We start from the raw sequence: 18,619 nt of genomic DNA, 5'->3' as shown, positions 1-18,619 counted from the left end.
GAAATACAATTGAAATTCAGTTGTACACGTCTCACATTCGTGTGAGAAGATATTGGCACCGTCGTATCAAAAAGTTAAAATTGCAATCCTACTCCATCAGGGAAAAGGCAAAAACAAGCGACATGACAAAGTTGGGTGAAATTAGGATAAAAAAGGTCAGATGTAAAGAATCCTTTTCACATAAAAGCGTCTGTTTGCTTCACTTATTAAACCCCAACCCTAGTGACATTCTTTCAACACCACAAACAGTACTAGTTCAAACCCAAACAGAATGCCTGATAACTTTATTGCCCATGATAATATCATCGATGTACTGATAAAACTTCCTGTGAGATCGCTTTTACGGTTCAAGCTCGTTTGCAAATCTTGGCGTTCACTAATTGAAGATGGTCAATTCATCAATTTTCACCAAGATCGATGCAAAAGTGATATAAAAAATTATCAAAATCAAAAAATCTTTCTGAGTTGTTATGGAATGGTGACGGAACAAATGTACCACTACTCCTTAGACGCCCCTTCACTTCAACGTGATTCTGTTGTCTCTCTTCTTAAGCCTCCAACAATTCCAGAATCTTCATGGGGTGGTAAAGTATATGTGAATTCTTGCAGTGGGTTATTTGTTCTAGCTCTCTCTCCTTACAATATTGTCCTGTGGAACCCGACCATCAGAGAATCAAGAAAAATCCCAAGTCCAATCTCCATTCATGGTGAGAAGCAGTCCTATACTTTTTATGGTTTAGGGTACGATTCTCCATCTTCCAAAGACGATTACAAAATAGTTAGACTAGGATTAATATATCATCCAGATGGACATGACGTTCAAATATTTTCGACCAAGAGTGACTCGTGGAAATTGATTGGGAAGCTACCCGTAAGCTATGACATCGAGGGAGATATGGTTGTTGCTGATGGAATTGTTTATATGATCATAAATGAGCCACCCGACAATAAATTTATTTTATCTTTGTGTTTGAAAAATGAAAATTTTGAAGAAATATTGTTTCAAGGTCGTCGGGACCTCATAATGGAAAAACCAAATTTGTTCACTGTTGAAGGATGCCTTTGTTTGACAAAGTTTTCGTCCCTTATTAATGAGTTGGCCGATTTCGAGGTTTGGCGTATGAAAAAGAATGGAACCATGAGCTATTCATGGAGTAAAGTATTAGCAATTACAGTGCCAGTGCCAGATGATAACTGGCTTTGTACAAGAATCCATGTCCTTCCTGTGAGCTTTATGAAGGATGGAGGCATCTTATTTCGGAGGAGTAAAGCTGAATTACTATTTTACGATCCAAAAACACAAAAGTTTGAAGAAGTTAAAATTGCTGGGCTTGAAGCATCACTTTACTTCTATCGTGCTTTAACATATGTGGAGACTTTAATCTCCCCTAATGCTCTCTAGGAATACAATTGATGAGTTATGTAGTGGCTAACAGGAATATGAGAGATGATTTAGCAAGGAGTTGTCTTCCTATAAATTTTTCGTGATTTTGAAATGTTAAATTTTACAACTTGCTTAAAATTTTAGAAGGATTAGTAAACATTCGATTTGTGTTACATTTATCTTTCGTTTACATATATGTTGGTTCATGAAAATCCCCATCGTTATTGATCTTTCATCTCAAATATACCCTTCCAGTAACAATTGTCCAGCTTTTGACTTTGACGTTTGGTATAGTGGAGCCGTATAGACAAACAAAATATTAAAATTAACCTCTAATATATCAAAACGGTTAAAATAATAATAATAATAATAATAATAATCATGCCCCTTAATAATTGAAAAAGTCCAAATATACACGTGTTAGTATGATTATACCATACTCAAAAATACTTTTTGATTTTAAATTCTAATAAATCTTATAATTTTATATTCTATACCATTTTTTCTTCTTTTGGTCCTCGATTATCGTTATTGCTTTAATCGTTGCTCAGTATGATTACATTATCATATAAAACTTTTATTGGTTTGCCTTTAAATTTAATATCCTCGCTTATTAATTCCTTTAATATAACATAGATAAAATAGATTTCTTATTCTTGATAAAGTTGAATATTAATTTATTACTCTTTTACTTAAAATTCATTCATCATTCTATATCTTTTTATTTTTTACTTTATCTATTATGGTTTTAGTTATGTTTTATTATTTGTATGAATTTTCTCATCATAATTCAAAAGATACTTGCTCATCTCAAATTCAAATAAGTTTTATCTAAATGATTTTATAATAAAAAAATTATTTTCTTGTTAGTAATTTTATTTATTCGTTACTTGAAAATCTTTTAATGTTCAATGTTATTTGATTTGATTTATTTCGATTATAATTATGTGGTATTACATCGTATTTTTTCATCATAATTGAAAAACAACTTTCTCATCACAAATTTAAATAAGTCTCATCATTCTATAATTTTTACTTTTTCTCATTACGCCACTTGGCTTCATATAAAGCTTGACTACCATCCTTTTAATATAATTTATACAACTTTCAATATATTATCTTCATATTAAGTTTGACTATTACTTGGATTCACTTTCAAGCTTGCTTAATTCTTTAATTTTCTAAATTTATCAATAATATATTGAGTATTATTTACTTTCTTAGTTTTAATTATTTTTTTAAATTTAGTATTTTATCTATAATCTGTAACTGACATAATTTCATAGTTAATACTAATTTTGATTTGTTACTTCGTCCAAAATATGTTCTTTTATTATTTTGTATAAAATATATTTTATATTTTTAATTTTTTTATATTATATGAAATAAGCAATTAGACTTTTCTAAATTTCTTGCCAAGTAGCCTATTGTGAGGCTGCCACTTGGATTAATGCGGATGCTCTTATCTTTCCTTTTAATAATATATATATATATATATATATATATATATATATATATATATATATATATATATATATATATATAGTCGAATTCCATCATGTGGGATTGGTTGTGCGAATAGATTTGCCCGTGCCGGTTACCGGAGTATGGATTTTGGAATGCGACAAAAGTGTACCAACACAATATAATGTAGGAATTAATGGCATTGCTTCAAAAAACATGGGCCTTCATGGGTTTTTACAATGATGAAATTAAGAAAGTGTATCTTCTAGATCTCTTATACGTAAAAGATAGATCTCTTATGTGTAAAATAAAATCTCTCATGTATAAAAAAAGAGATGAGTCATAAAACTAAAAAAAAGTTTGTAATGACCCACAAAACCATTTGACCTTCGGGGAAATGGGCCTCCATGTAGGGATTTTTATATTATAGAGCAATTAGTAAGAAAATATTTATATAACCAATATCACTTTTGTTTTATTTCATAAATAGCAAATTTATTTACATATATAGCATAAATTAAATTCCCGAATTTGAAATCTTAAAACTGACCCAAAATTTAAGGAATCTTGTGTAAACAATTTGTTTCCTTTAAAATATCCTATAATCAACCCTAGCCACACAAAGCCCCATTTTCTCTTCTCCTCTTTTCTCTCCCGTCACATAACACTGATACCATTCTTTTTCCGTTCTTCTATTTAAATATTTTTTCTAATTAAAAAATCTGAAGCAACTAGTTATACTGAAACTACAATATGAGGATTAAATAATAACAGAATTATTACGTTTGGTTCATTAAAATAAAAATAAGATATACTAAGAAAATAAAAGAAAGACATGTAAATTTGTGATATTAAATGTGATATAATATTTGTGTGACTTTATAATCATGCAACTCATTTTAAAAGAAATAATAAGGAAATATAGGAGCGTGTTCGGAAAAGTTTTTGAAGTCCGTAGTGGAATTTGGCTTGAAATGATGAAAGAGGAATTTTTGAAAAGTTTGATCGGGGAGTTGACTTTTTGATATCGGGGTCGAAATTCAGTTCTGAAACTTTTCATAGCCCCGTTATATCATTTATGACTTGTGTGCAAAATTTGAGATCAATCGGACTTGATTTGATAGGTTTCGGTATCGAATGTAGAAGTTGGAAATTCTTAAGTTCCTTAAGCTTGAATTGGGGTATGATTCGTGGTTTTAGCGTTATTTTATGTGATTTGAGGTTTCGACTAAGTTCGTATGATGTTTTAGGACTTGTTGGTGTATTTGGTTAAGGTCCCGAGGGCCTCGGGTGAGTTTCGCATGGTTAACGGATCAAATTTTGGACTTAAACAGCTGTTGAAATTTTTCTGATGGAAAACGGGGGCAGAAAACGAGGGTAGAAATTGAGGGCAGAAATCGGGGCAGAAAACGGGGGCAAAAAACGAGGGCAGAAAACAAGGGTAGCGCCTGGACATAAACTTTAAGCTATAAAATGGGGGCTTTTCCCATTTTCTATTTTTGCCAAATTGGAGCTTGGGGAGAGGCGATTTTTGAGATATTTTCAAGAAAATATCGGGTTAAGTGATTCTAACTCGTATTTGGTCAATATACACGAATATATCATTATTTTCATCATTTAATTAGTGTGTTGAGATGAAAATTTGGGAAAAATGAGGAAGAGTTCTTGGACTAGAATTTTGAGGTTTTGAATGGGATTTCGTTATCGGATTTGAGTAAATTTGGTATGGTTAGACTCGTGAGTGAATGGGCTTTTGGGTTTTATGACTTTTGTCTGATTTCGAGACGTGGGCCCGGGGACCGGGTTTGAGCCGATTTCAGATTGTTTGGCTATAATTTCATATTTTCTTGTGGAATTTATTCTTATAGCCTATATTGATTGTACTATACTTCTTGTGGCTAGATTCGGGACGTTTGGAGACCAATTCACGAGGCAAGGGAATAGCGGAGTAAGAAATTAGGTGTTTTTAGATAAGTAACACTTCTAAACTTGGTTTTGAGGGTATAAATCCCTAAATTTCGTATTGTATGAATTGTTTGGAGATGACGCACATTGTAGGTGACGGGCGTGTGGGCGTGCATCATGGAAATTGTGACTTAAATTGATTCCATGGAGTTGCATAATTAAATAAATGACATTATCCGCATATCCTCCATGTGTTAGATAATTTCAGCTGAGACTCATATTAAAGATCATGTTTAGGCTACACACCGATATATTTTGAGACCCACATGGGTCGTATTGTGGTTGAATTATTGTTTAAATTATAATTTTTGTACTCAGTCACATCTATTACTTGCATATCATATCTTAGTTTCTGCTGTCATTCATTGATACTTCATATCATTAAGTCGGGTTGATTCTTCATGTTATTGAGAATCCGAGAGATTGGAAATTATGAGTGATAGTTATGTTTATTTATTTATGCCTGGATCTGGCTATTATAGCGCTTGGGCTGAAGGATCTCCTCTGGAGTCTGCACCCCCACAATGAGCGTAGTTGATATATATATATATATATATATATATATATATATATATATATATATATATATATATATATATATATGGGATGGATCTTCCCTGGCCATGGATCTTGCCATAGATATATATTGAGGGATAGATCTTCCCTGGGCATGGATCTTGCCCGAAGCATTTTTATTGAGGGATGGATTTTTCCTAGACATGGATCTTGTCCGAATCATTGATATTCACTAAAGTGCATCACATACAGTATGTACATTGGCATGTAGATACAGAGATGTCATATTCCTCATATTGTTCATAATTGATCTATTTTATTTGTATTGAGAGTAACTGTTGAACTTGGAAGCATGCCTACATTTCTGTATTGTTATTTCTATACTGGACTGTACTTACTGAGCTCGTCACTACTTTCAGCCCAAAGGTTAGCCGTGTTACTTATTGAATTGGTTGTCCTCATACTACACTCTGCACCTCGTGTGTAGATCCAGGTGCTCCTGGATACGGCAGCTGCTAGATTTCGAAGTTTGTTCTGTTGGAGACTATCAAGGTAGCTGCTTGGCGTCCGCAGACTTTGTCTTCCTTACTTTTTAGTTATTGTACTGTTCTATATTTGAGGCAGTGATTTTATCAGTCAGACTTCATATTTATTTAGATGCTCATGTATTCAGTGACACCGGATTTTAGGAGTATTTATATATGTATTTGTTAGATTTCTTCCGATGAATTTAAATATTATGTTTTCAAACTTAAAAGATATGGTGGTTTATTGAGATTGTCAGCTGCCTAATATCATGATAGGCGCCATCACGAAATGTAAAATTTTGGATCGTGACAAGTTGGTATCAGAGCCTAGGTTACATAGGTCTCACGAGTCATGAGCAGGTTTAGTAGAGTCTTGCGGATCGGTACAAAGATGTCTGTACTTATCTTCGAGCGGCTGCCGAACCCTTAGGAAAAAAATTCACCTGCTTGTATTCTGTCGCGCGAATTTGTTGATTCCGGAAACTAAATTTCTGTTTTTCTATTCTCTCACAGATGGTGAGGACACGTACTACCCGATCGGACCGTCAGCCACCAGTGCCACCAGTTAGGGCCGCGAGAGGCCGGGGCCGAGGTACATGTCGAGGTGTAGCTCGTACAACAGTTGGAGCAGTACCTGTAACAGCACCAGTTACTCCAGCTCAGGAGAAGATTCTAGATATAGCTGAGCCAACAAGACCAACTGAGACACTAGCTGTGCCCATTGTGATTCCAGACCTTTAGGAGGCTCTGGCCCAAATATTGACAGTTTGCACTGGCCTTGCTCAGATGGTTTCAGCTGAGGCCGCACCTGCCACTTCTCAGGCCGGGGGAGGTACTCATACCCCTGTTGCCCGTACACCAGATTAGGTAGTGCAGGCACTTCAGATACCGTAGGAACTACCAGTCCAGCCAGTTGTAGTTGCTAAGGTAGTCCCCGATATGGCAGATGATGAGCAGAGGAAACTTTAGAGATTTGGGAGGCTTCGACCTCCATCATTTAGCGGTGCTGAGTTAGAGGATGCTTAGGGTTTTCTGGATAAGTACCAACGGAGGCTTCGGAGAATGGGTATTCTAGAGACCAGTAGGGTCTCGTTCACTACTTTTCAGTTTTTTGGGGCTGCCTTCAGATGGTGGGAGGCTTATGAGAGGTGCAAGCCGATCGATGTAGCACCACTTACATGGCGGGAGTTCTCCGTTCTCCTTTTGGAGAAGTTTGTGGCACAGTCTCGCAGAGAGGAGCTGCGCAGATAGTTTGAGCAGTTACGTCAAGATGGCATGTCTGTGACACAGTATGAGATGGGATTTTATGAGTTGGCTCATCAAGCAGTTTGGTTGGTTCCCACTAAGAGGGAGAGGATTATGAGGTTCATTGATGGCCTCACATATTAGATGCGGTTACTTATAACTAGGGAGAGGGTATTTGTTGCCACTTTTGACGAGGTGGTTGACATTGCTTGACAGATAGAGGTTGAGCGTAGCCAGGAGCGTGGTGAGAGGGAGGCCAAGAGGCCTCGAGGTTTGAGCGGTTCTGACGGGGTACCTTCTGGAGGGCAGTCCTACCACAACAGGGGTCGTCCTTACAGACACGCTCAAACGGGTCGTCCAATTCACCGTGGTGCATCATCCAGCTATGGTTCATACAATTCTCATCAGGATCAGTCATCTCTCAGTGCACTTCCAGCCCAAAGTACGCCATATTCTCCTTCAGTTCAGGGATCATCTGTACCAAGTTCTTCTGGTAGTTATTTTAGTTCTGGAGGTCCGCCTCAGAACATACCAGCCTTTTCAGAGAAGGGTTGCTTTGAGTGTGGAGACTTGGGCCACATAAAGAGATATTGTCCCCTCCTTACGGTAGGTCCAGTTTAGCAGATGAGTCATGTTATGACTTTTGCACCAATAGCTCCACCACCTGCCCAGCCAGCTCGGGGTGGGGCTAAGTCAGCTAGGGGTCACCCAAGAGGGGGAGGCCGATCAGGTGGTGGTCAGGCCCGATTCTATGCTTTTCCTGCAAGACCAGATGTTATTGCTTCAGATGCAGTGATCACAGGAATTGTCTCAGTGTGCCTCAGGGATGCTTCTGTATTATTTGACCCTAGTTCCACTTATTCGTATGTATCATCATATTTTACTCATTACCTGGATATGCCCCGTGAGTCCTTAGTTCCACTTGTTCGTGTATCTACACCGGTGGGCGATACTATTATTGTGGACCGTGTATATCGGTCGTGTGTGGTAACTATTGGGGGACTAGAAACTAGAGTTGATCTCTTATTTCTCAGTATGGTTGATTTTGATGTAATCCTGGGTATGGATTGGTGTCTCCATGTCATGTTATTCTGGACTGTCACACAAAAATCGTGAAGTTTGCGATGCCGGGGTTGCCGAAGGTCGAATGGAGAGGTTCTCTAGATAATGTTCGCAGCAGGGCAATTTCTTATTTGAAGGCCCAACGTATGGTTGGTAAGGGGTGTTTGTCATATTTGGCTTTTTTGATAGATGTTTGTCACGACCCAAAATTCCCACCTTCGGAACCGTGATGACGCCTAACATTTCACTTTCTAGGCAAGACAACGTTAGAAAAATCTTAACCATTTTTAAACAAATCAATTTAAGCGGAAGTCAATTATTGAAATAAAGTACGGAAGACCATAACAACCGAATCATCAAAATACATCCCCGAATCTAGTGTCACAAGTGCATGAGCTACTAGGATAATACAAATAAAGGTCTGAATAAAATTCAAGCTGTTTTAAAGATAATACACAATAAGATAAGATAGAAGGGGACTTCAGAACTGCGGACGTTGTGCAGTTATACCTCACGTCTCCTCTGGGTAGCTGAATCCGAGCAAGTCTATGGTACGCCGCTGGAACCAACTCCAAAATCTGCACAAGAAGTGTAGAGTGTAGTATGATTACAACCGACCCCATGTACTCCGTAAGTGTCGATCTTAACCTCGACGAAGTAGTGACGAGGCTATTACAAGACACGTACGTAAATAACCTGTACAAGTATATACAAATACGAAGCAAGAATAACACAATAAATAACAAATAATAAATTTGGGAGGGAACATGTGAAGGGGAATGATATGGAAATTTCAGCAGTAGAAGTGCCACGTAGTAGCCAATTAATTTGTCAACAATAAAATGAGCAACTGATAATATGAAAATGGCACGGCACCACCCTCCGTGCTTTTAATCTCATTCCTCCCATAATTTGGTAAATAAATAATAATAATAATAATTGGAACGGCATCACCCATCATAATTTAACTCTCTTTTGACACGGCATCACCCTTCATGCTTTTACACTCTCTGAAAATGGCACGGCATCACCTTTTGTGCTTTTACACTCAAAAATTGTAATGACCCAACCAGTCATTTTAAATTTTAGAAACCCGTTCCCTAAAATAAAACTTTTCGAACATGCTTTTATTAATTTATGACTCGTGGGGATGGTTGGTTCAGAATTTGGAAGTGTGTGGGTTGAAATCGGAACACTTGGTTCCTTAAGTTAGCTTTAAATGGACAAGTTTGACTTTGGTCAAGATTTTGAGAAAACGACCCCGGAATCGGGATTTGACGGTTGCAATAGGTTCGTATGATGATTTTGGACTTGGGCGTACGTCCGAATTAGGTTTTGGATAACCCGGGAGCGTTTTGATGCTTAATAGTAAAAATTAACTATTTGAAAGTTTAAAATTATTTAAATTTGGCTTGGGGTAGGTTTTTGAGTAATTGAAGTCTTTTTGGAATTCCGAGTACTTTAAGTATATTTCGGCGCATTGGAAGTAAATTGAAGAACTTGAAATTCTTAAGTTTGAATCAATTTGGTTTAGGGTGTGATTCTTAGATTTGATGTTGTTTTACGCATTCCGAGAGTTCGAGCGAGTCCGTTTTATGATTTCAAACCTGTTGGTATATTCGGGCGGGACCCGGGGGCCCCATGTGTTAACCGGACGAGGCTCAGATCAATTTTGGAATTTTGAAGAAGAGCTGAAGCCTTCTGCTTCTGGTACGTTCGCACCTGCGCTTGGAAAGCCGCAAGTGCGACTCTCACAGATGCGAGGTTTATGCACAGAAGCGAAAAAGGGAAGGGGAGGTCTGCCATCACAGGTGCGGAATCTCTGGCGCACCTGCGCGAATCTCGAGCGCACCTGCGAACGCGCAGGTGCAAGCATTTTTCGCAGATGCGAGGCTTAGAAGGCGAGGGAAAACTCGAACCTACGAGGCTTTTCCGTAGGTGCGGTATCTCTTCCGCATGTGCGAAAATCACTGTTGGGCAGAATGGTTAAAAGTCGGTACTCAGACATTTTGAGCCCATTTTGTTTCTCCATTTCTGGGCGATTTCAGAGCTTTTGAGAAGGGGGTCTCAACTAGCAATTGAAAGGTAAGTTAATTCCACACACCTTGAGTTAAATACATAGATTATAGGTAGATTATAACTAGTAAATCTTAGAAATCAAAGATTTAGATGAAAAACCTAGATATTTATAAAAATGAGATTTTAACCACGAAAATAGTCATGGAATTGGGTAGAAATTATATATTTAAGTTCTTGAGATTATGGGTAATGTTTTCATCCGAATATTTTCGGAATCCGGGCACGTGGGCCCGGGATGAATTTTAGGAATTTTACCATTTTGGATAGGGTAATTTATTTAATAGATAAATTTTGAATCATTTAGAATATATTAATTATTTTGTATAACATTTGGATAGTTTCAGATTTTTCGGCGTCGAATCGAGAATTCAACGTGACTCGAGAATTCAACGCGACGTGGTAATCGGAACGTGGACTTTGAGACGAGGTAAGTCATTTGTCTAATTTTGTGAGAGGGAAAATATCCCATAGGGATTAAATTGAATAATTTTTGCTAATTACGGGGGCTACGTACGCACGAGGTGACGAGAGTCTTTGCGTAGCTACTATTAATGCTAAAGTCATCGTAGTTTAGGACTCAAAGCATGAATTACTTGTGTAAATTGTATTCTTTATTTAATTAATATTAATTGATATATATGAATATATTGTGAATTGTTAGATAAAGATATTAAAGGATGGAAATCTTATATGCTTGATTTCTGTTTAAATTAATTAATTGTTAAAAGAAATTGTTCTTTCTCCCGAATTTATCTTATAATAAATATACTCTCCTTCCGGAGGTACATAAGAAAATGTCCTCCTTTCTTGTGGAGCGGGCCGAACGCCTCGGCAGGATAGATGCATCTATGGATCATGCCGCACGTCCCTCGGCAGTGTACACGACACTCTGGATCGGGTCGTACATCCTCGACAGAAATCGTTCTTAATAATAATAATTACACGATACCTTAATAGCTTATTTCAGCTTGCGAAGCTAATTGATAAATTTGAGAATCCTTGGAATTTAATGAATTATTATTCCTATTTGTTAAGAAATTAATTATTATTCCTGTAAATGAGATTAATTGATAAATTGGAAATTATTTGAATTGAAGGGATTTAATTAATATATTGAGAATTTTTGCATTTGAAGGAATATGATTATTTTCGCTGGTTAAATAAATTATCGTAAATTCTTTGAATCATGCTGATTTAGATATTCTAGTTTATTTTAGTTATTATTATTATTGACCCACAGTGAGTGTCAAAGTCGGCCATCTAGTCTCTACCACTTCGAGATTAGGCTTGATACTTACTGGGCACACGTTGTTTACGTACTCATATTACACTTGTTTCACTTTTTGTGCAGGACGTGAGGCAAGTACTAGTGGGGGATCTATCGTCTTACACCCACGTTATCCAGGGGCATAGTTGTGAGCTGCCTTTCTGAGCCGTTCTGCAGCTACTAGTGTCTCTCCTTGTATTTTTCATTCTGTCTATTTTTATTTCAGACAGTATTTGAGGTTTTGTATAATCTACTAGATGCTCAAACACTTGTGACACCAGGTCTTGGCACACACATTGTTAGAATTTGGTGTTTTATTATTTTTCTTGGTTTTAAATTTTGTCAATATATGCTTAATTATTAAATTGGCTTGCCTAGCTGTAGTGTTGGGCGCCATCACAACCTATAGGTGAAATTGGGTCGTGACAATATGGTATTAGAGAACTAGGTTCACATAGGTCTCACAAGTTATGAGCAGACCTAATAGAGTCTTGCGGATCGGTACGGAGACGTCTGTACTTATCTTCGAGAGGCTATAGGGTGTTAGGAAATTACCTTTCTTCATATTCCATCATGCAATTGATGTAGTTCTAAATGTCCTTCTCTTATTCTCTCAGATGGTGAGAACGCGCTCGAATGAGGTTCCGGACCAGGGAAGAGCTACTCTCCCAGTTGCTAGAGGCCGAGGCAGAGGTCGAGGGAGGGCTCCAGCCCGTGGTGGAGGGCGAGGATGTCCCAGGACTATTCCAGTTATGCCGCCAGTGGGTCCAACAGAGAACCCCATTATTGAGGAACAGGATGAGATGCCTGTGGCAGAGCCAGCTCCGGTGGATTTCACATCTGTACCGGGATTTCAGGATGTCATGGGTTGTATGCTGCAGTTCATGGACAATATGACTAATGCCGGTTTATTTCCGGCAGACCCAACCACATCTCAGGCTCGCAGGGGAGCACAGACCCCTACCGCGCAGGCTCATGGACAGGTAGCTGCTGTATATCAGACCCAGGGCGCACTACCCGTGGGTGGAGCCCAACCAGTGGCAGCTGCTACACCTGAGCCCAGGCCAGCTATAGCCGCTGATCCTCAGAAACTATTGGATAGATGGACTAGACTACATCCTCCTGTCTTTGGGGGTGAGCGACATGAGGATCCACAGGACTTCATTGATCGGTGCAAGGATAGACTGTACAACATGAGGATATTGGAGTATCATGGGGTAGACTTTGCTACTTTTCAGCTAGAGGGCAGAGCCCGTAGATGTTGGCAGTCTTATGTTCTTGGCAGACCAACAGATTCTCCTCCCATGACTTGGGACATGTTCACTTGTATCTTCCTTGACAGTTATATTCCACCCTCCCAGATGGAAGAGTTGCGGTTTCAGTTTGAGCAGCTCCAGCAGGGTCAGATATCAGTAACCGATTATGAGGTGAGGTTCTCTGAATTATCTCGCCCTGCACTTATGATACTCTCTACTGAGGCGGAGAGAGTGCGGAGGTTTGTAGCCGGTTTACATACTGGCATTCAGGCCACTATGGCTCGAGAGGTTGAGATGGGTACTTCTTATGAGCTAGTTATGGAGATAGCCCGGAGGATTGAGGGTGTGCGTCAGCGGAGCCTAGAGCAGATTATGAGAGATAAGCGGTTCAGGTACTCTAGAGAGTTCAGAGGTGATCCGTCTGAGGGCAGAGGTCAGTTCGTGAGGGGGCAGTCCAGCAGACCCCCATTTCCAGCACCACCACCTCCTCGGGGTACTCCAGTGCGACCTTATCTTAGTGTTATACCAGAGAGTTCTTACCACCCACCAGCTATTCAGGGTCCTCCCAGTGGGTATTCAGGTCCCCAGGGCCAGACTCTTAGTCAGTAGCCCATCGCACCGAAGAGTTATTACGAGTGCGGGGACCCCAGTCACATGCGGAGGTTTTGCCCCAAGCTTTGGGGTAGACCAGTACAGCAGGGTCAGCAGCCTATTCTTACCAGACCAGTTTCTCCACCAGTAGTCCGACCACCAAGAGGTGGAGGACAGGTAGGTAGGGGCCGACCTAGAGGTAGAGGTCAGCCAGGCGGAGGCCAGCCAGTTGGCGCTCCAACTTGGTTCTATGCTTTTCCAGCTAGACCAGATGCAGAGGCCTCAGATGCTATGATTACAGGTATTATTTCTATTTGCAGCAAATATGCCTCAGTATTATTTGATCCAGGATCCACGTATTCATATGCGTCATCTCTATTTGCTCCATTCCTGGGCGTTTCTCGTGAGTCCTTGAGTACTCTTGTTTATGTGTCCACTCCTGTAGGCGATTCTGTTATTGTGAATCGGATCTACCGGTCTTGTATTATTACATTCAGTGGTTATGAAACTAGAGCAGATCTCTTATTGCTCGAGATGACCGATTTTGAAATTATCCTGGGTATGGACTGGTTATCTCCATATCATGCTATTCTAGATTGTCATGCCAAAACTGTTACCTTGGCTATTCCATCTTTTCCTAGGCTAGAGTGGAAGGGTTCGTCGGTTAGTTCATTTAATCGGGTTATTTATTTTATAAAGGCTCAACACATGGTTGAGAATGGTTGTTTATATTATCTAGCTTATGTTCGGGATACCACCGCAGAGACTCAGGCTATTAATTCAGTGCCTGTAGTTTGGGAGTTCTCTGATGTATTTCCTTAAGATCTTCCAGGTATGCCACCTGATCGTGATATTGATTTCTGTTTTGACTTGGCTCAAGATACTCAGCCTATATCTATTCCACTGTATCGCATGGCTCTGAAAGAATTGAAAGAATAGCTTGAAGAGTTACTAGCCAAAGGGTTCGTCAAATCGAGTGTATTGCCTTGGGGTGCACTAGTATTATTTGTGAAGAAGAAAGATGGCACAATGAGAATGTGTATTGATTATCGCCAATTGAACAAACTTACTATTAAGAACAACTACCTGTTGCCGCGTATTGATGACCTATTTGACCAGTTGCAAGGTGCTAGGGTGTTCTCTAAGATCGACTTGAGGTCGGGATATCATCAATTGAAGATTCGAGATTCGGATGTTCCTAAAACTGCTTTCCGTACTAGATATGGTCATTATGAGTTTCTGGTAAAGTCTTTCGGTTTAACTAATGCCCCGGTAGCGTTTATGGATCTGATGAACAGGGTATTCAGGCCATATATTGACTCGTTTTTCATTATCTTCATTGATGACATTTTGATCTACTCATGCAGTAAGGAGGAACATGAGCATCATATGAGAGTAGTGCTTCGGACATTGCGGGAATAAAAGCTATATGCTAAGTTCTCCAAATGTGAGTTCTGGATAGAGTCTGTAGCATTTTTGGGGCATATTGTATCGGGCGAGGGCATTAAAGTTGATCCCAAAAAGATTGAGGCAATTCAAAATTGGCATCGTCCCACTTCGGCGACTGAGATCAGGAGTTTTTTGGGTTTAGCAAGTTATTATCGTCGGTTCGTGGAAGGTTTTTCATCTATTGCAGCACCTTTGACCAAATTAACCCAGAAGGTTGCTCTGTTCTGATGGTTTGATGATTGTGAGGTGAGCTTTCAGAAGCTCAAGACAGCATTGACTACAACACCAATGTTAGTGTTGCCTTCCGGTTCGGGGATGTATAAGGTGTATTGTGACGCTTCACGCATTGGCTTGGGTTGTGTATTGATGTAGGAAGGGCGAGTTATTGCATATGCTTCACGTCAGTTGAAGCCCCACGAGCAGAATTATCCGGTACATGATTTGGAGTTAGTTGCGATTGTTCACACTCTTAAGATTTGGAGGTATTATTTTTATGGGGTGTCCTATGAAGTTTATACTAATCATCGCAGTTTGCAGCCGCTGTTCAAGCAAAGGGACCTAAATTTGAGGCAGCGCAGATGGCTGGAATTACTAAAAGATTATGATATTACTATCCTATATCATCCAGGTAAAGCAAATATAGTTGCAGATGCCTTGAGGAGAAAGGCGGAGAGTATCGGTAGTTTGGCTTTCATTTCAGTAGAATAGAGGCCATTAACTTTGAATATCCAGTCCTTGGCCAACAGACTTGTGCAGCTAGATATTTTAGAGACCAGCCGAGTTCTTGCATGTGTCGTAACTCATTCTTCACTATTTGAGCAGATCAAGGCTTGCCAGTATGATGACCCACACTTAATGGTTCTTCGAGAAACGGTACTACGAGGTGGTGCCAAGGAAGTTACTATTGGTGCAGATGGTGTTCTGCGACTCTAGGATCATCTGTACGTTTCTAATATGGATGAATTAAGGAAAACGATCCTGGAGGAGGCATACAGTTCTCGGTATTCTGTTCATCCAGGTGCTACGAAGATGTATCGTGACTTGAGGCAGCATTATTGGTGGTGACGAATGAAAAAGGACATAGTTGAGTATGTAGCTAGGTGTCTAAATTGCCAGCAAGTTAAATATGAGCACCAGAGGCCAGTCGGCCTACTTCAACAGATGACTGTACCAGAATGGAAATGGGAACGCATCACTATGGACTTTGTAGTTGGGTTGCCGCGGACCTTGCGGAAGTTTGATGCAGTTAGGGTCATTGTCGATAGGTTGACCAAGTCGGCACACTTTATTCCTATTGTGACTACGTATACTTCAGAGAGGTTGGCTAGATTTATATTCAGGAGATAGTTCGGTTGCAAGGTGTGCCAATTTCTATCATATCAGATAGAAGCAATCAGTTTACTTCACCTTTCTAGAGAGCATTACAGAGTGAATTAGGGACCCGTGTAGATCTTAGCACATCCTTTCATCTGCAGACCTACGGGCAGTCAGAGCGGACAATTCAGATTTTGGAGGATGGGCTCAGGGCATGTGTGATTGACTTTGGAGGTTAGTGGGACCGTTTCCTGCCTTTGGTCGAGTTTGCTTATAATAACAATTACCAATCCAACATCGAGATGGCTCCATTTGAGGCTTTATATGGCCATCGATGCCGTTCATCTATCGGATGGTTTGTGCCCGGTGAGGCTAAGTTATATGGTACTGATTTGGTAAAGGATGCCTTGGAAAAGGTAAATTTGATTCAGGAGCGACTTCGTACAGCACAGTCTAGACAGAAGAGTTACGCGGATCAGAAAGCGCGTGATTTATCATTTATGGTAGGTGAAAATTTTCTCTTGAAGGTTTCGCCGATGAAGGGAATTATGAGATTCGGGAAGAAGCGCAAGTTGAGCCCAAGGTTTATAGGCCCATTTGAGATGTTGAGACGAATTGGGGAGGTTGCTTATGAGCTTGCATTACCTCCCAGTCTATCGGGAGTTCATTCGGTTTTCCATTTATCTATGCTCCGGAAGTATCATGTTAACCTATCACATGTGTTGGACTTCAGCACAGTTCAGCTAGATAAGAGTTTGGGTTGTGAAGAAGAGCCATTTTCCATTGTTGATAAACAAGTTCGCCAGTTGAGGTCTAAGAGGATTTCTATAGTAAATGTCCAGTGGAGGGGCCAACCAGTCGAGGAAGTGACTTGGGAGGCCGAGGAGGACATGCGGAGCAAATATCCACACTTATTTAGCACTCCAGGTATTATTCTAAACCCATTCAAGGACAAACATTTGTTTAAGAGGTGGAGAATGTAATGACCCAACCAGTATTGCTAGTTTGCTGGTGCTGGTTTTATTCTTCGCGAACGTGGAGGAAGAGACGCGTTCGCGAAGAAAGTGTTGGACTGGAGGCCTTTTTGTTCAACGTGTTCACGATAAGGCAGTCGCGTTCGTGAAGGTCTGGGCAGTTGTGCTCCGCGTTCGCGATTGACTGGTCGCGTTCACATAAGGGAAACAGGGCTTGGGAGTCAGGCCTGGTAAGGCGTTCGCAAGCCTGTCTTCGTGACCGCGAAGAAGGATTTTGGAGCTGAAGCAGGTTGTGTTTCGCAAACGTGATGGTAGTGCCGCGTTCGCGATGAAGGTCCTCTGGGCAGTGTATAAGTAAGCAAAGACGGGTTTTGGCGTAGTTTATCCCAAATATTCCATTGGAGCCGAGCTTGGGGCGATTTTTGAAGGAGCTTTTTCATCATCCTCCACTAGGTAAGTGATTTCTTCACATTGTGAGTTAAATACATGAATTATACATGGATGTGAACATGAAAATTGGTGGAAATTGTGAGATATTTACTACGAAATTGGACATGGAATTAGGAATAAATTATATATTTGAGTTTGTGGTATCATGGGTAAAGTTTATCTTTGAAAATTTTCGAAATCGGGGCATGTGGGCCAGAAGGTTGACTTTGTTGACTTTTCGAGCGGAGTTGAGAATCATTATAAATTGTTAAATTATACGCACTGGAGTATATTTTGATTGATTTGCACCTTGTTTGACTAGTTTCAGATTGATAGGTATAGGTTTGAGGTGTTGGAGAGGCATTGGAGCCGGTTATGAAACTTCACATCGAGGTAAGTCTCCTGTCTAACCTTGTGAGGGGGAAACTACTCCTAGGTGATGTAGTTGTTATGTGCTACTAGTTGTGGGTGCTACATACGCACGAGGTGATGAGAGTCTATATGTAGCTAAAGCATGTTTATGTCCGGGTAGATTTAGGACTTTATCATGTAATATTTGAATTATTTGAACTCATTCTGCTGGCTTAATTAGTCCGAGCCTTATCACCTTGAGTTGTTGGCAAGTTATTTGAGAAACGGTAAAGGTTATATCCACTTTATGCTCACGTACTATATTGTAAGCACATGTCTCGTAATTCGACAAGTTCCTTCCTTTCTTGTGGAGCGGGCCGAACTCATCGCTAGTATAATAGATGCATTTATGGTTCGTGTCACTCGACCCTTGGCAGTGTACACATTATTCGGGATCAGGCCGTACGACCTCGGCATAATTGTGCGTTATATCGCTAGCAGTCCGAATATTCACGAGATTATCCTTCCACTGATGTCTAGCATTTTATTTGGTATTCCTTGTTAATTTAATATTGGCATTTGATATTTTATGAGCTGTTGAGATAGATACGAGATTGAGAAGTTAATATTTTAAAAGATTTTTTTTGAAGGTTATGTAACTTACAGTTTTACCCCATTATTGTTGGTGTGCTTTATATCTGCTTACAGTTTATCATATTGCTTTACTGGACCTATAGTAAGTGTCG

General features: G+C 39.7%; 1 protein-coding gene across 1 annotated transcript; it reads left to right on the top strand.

The window, feature by feature from the left end:
• Window positions 1-490: 490 nt before the first annotated feature.
• Window positions 491-1,402, top strand: LOC142169555 (F-box protein CPR1-like). Its single transcript, XM_075231428.1, has 2 exons — window positions 491-916; window positions 1,076-1,402. The coding sequence occupies exons 1-2, from the start codon at window positions 491-493 to the stop codon at window positions 1,400-1,402; spliced, it is 753 nt and encodes a 250-aa protein (XP_075087529.1).
• The last annotated feature ends 17,217 nt before the right edge of the window (window positions 1,403-18,619 follow it).

Source organism: Nicotiana tabacum, chromosome 15, assembly GCF_000715075.1.
Source record: "Nicotiana tabacum cultivar K326 chromosome 15, ASM71507v2, whole genome shotgun sequence".
Lineage (NCBI taxonomy): Eukaryota > Viridiplantae > Streptophyta > Magnoliopsida > Solanales > Solanaceae > Nicotiana > Nicotiana tabacum.
This window is presented reverse-complemented; position numbering and strand designations above follow the sequence as displayed.

What these genes read in the sequence shown, in the direction of transcription:
- LOC142169555 (XM_075231428.1), top strand. Translation starts at nt 491, where the DNA reads ATGTACCACTACTCCTTAGACGCCCCTTCACTTCAACGTGATTCTGTT. An exon ending in TGGTTGTTGCTGATGGAATT is followed by an intron (nt 917 to 1,075) that starts GTTTATATGATC and finishes TGTTTGACAAAG; the next exon opens with TTTTCGTCCCTTATTAATGA.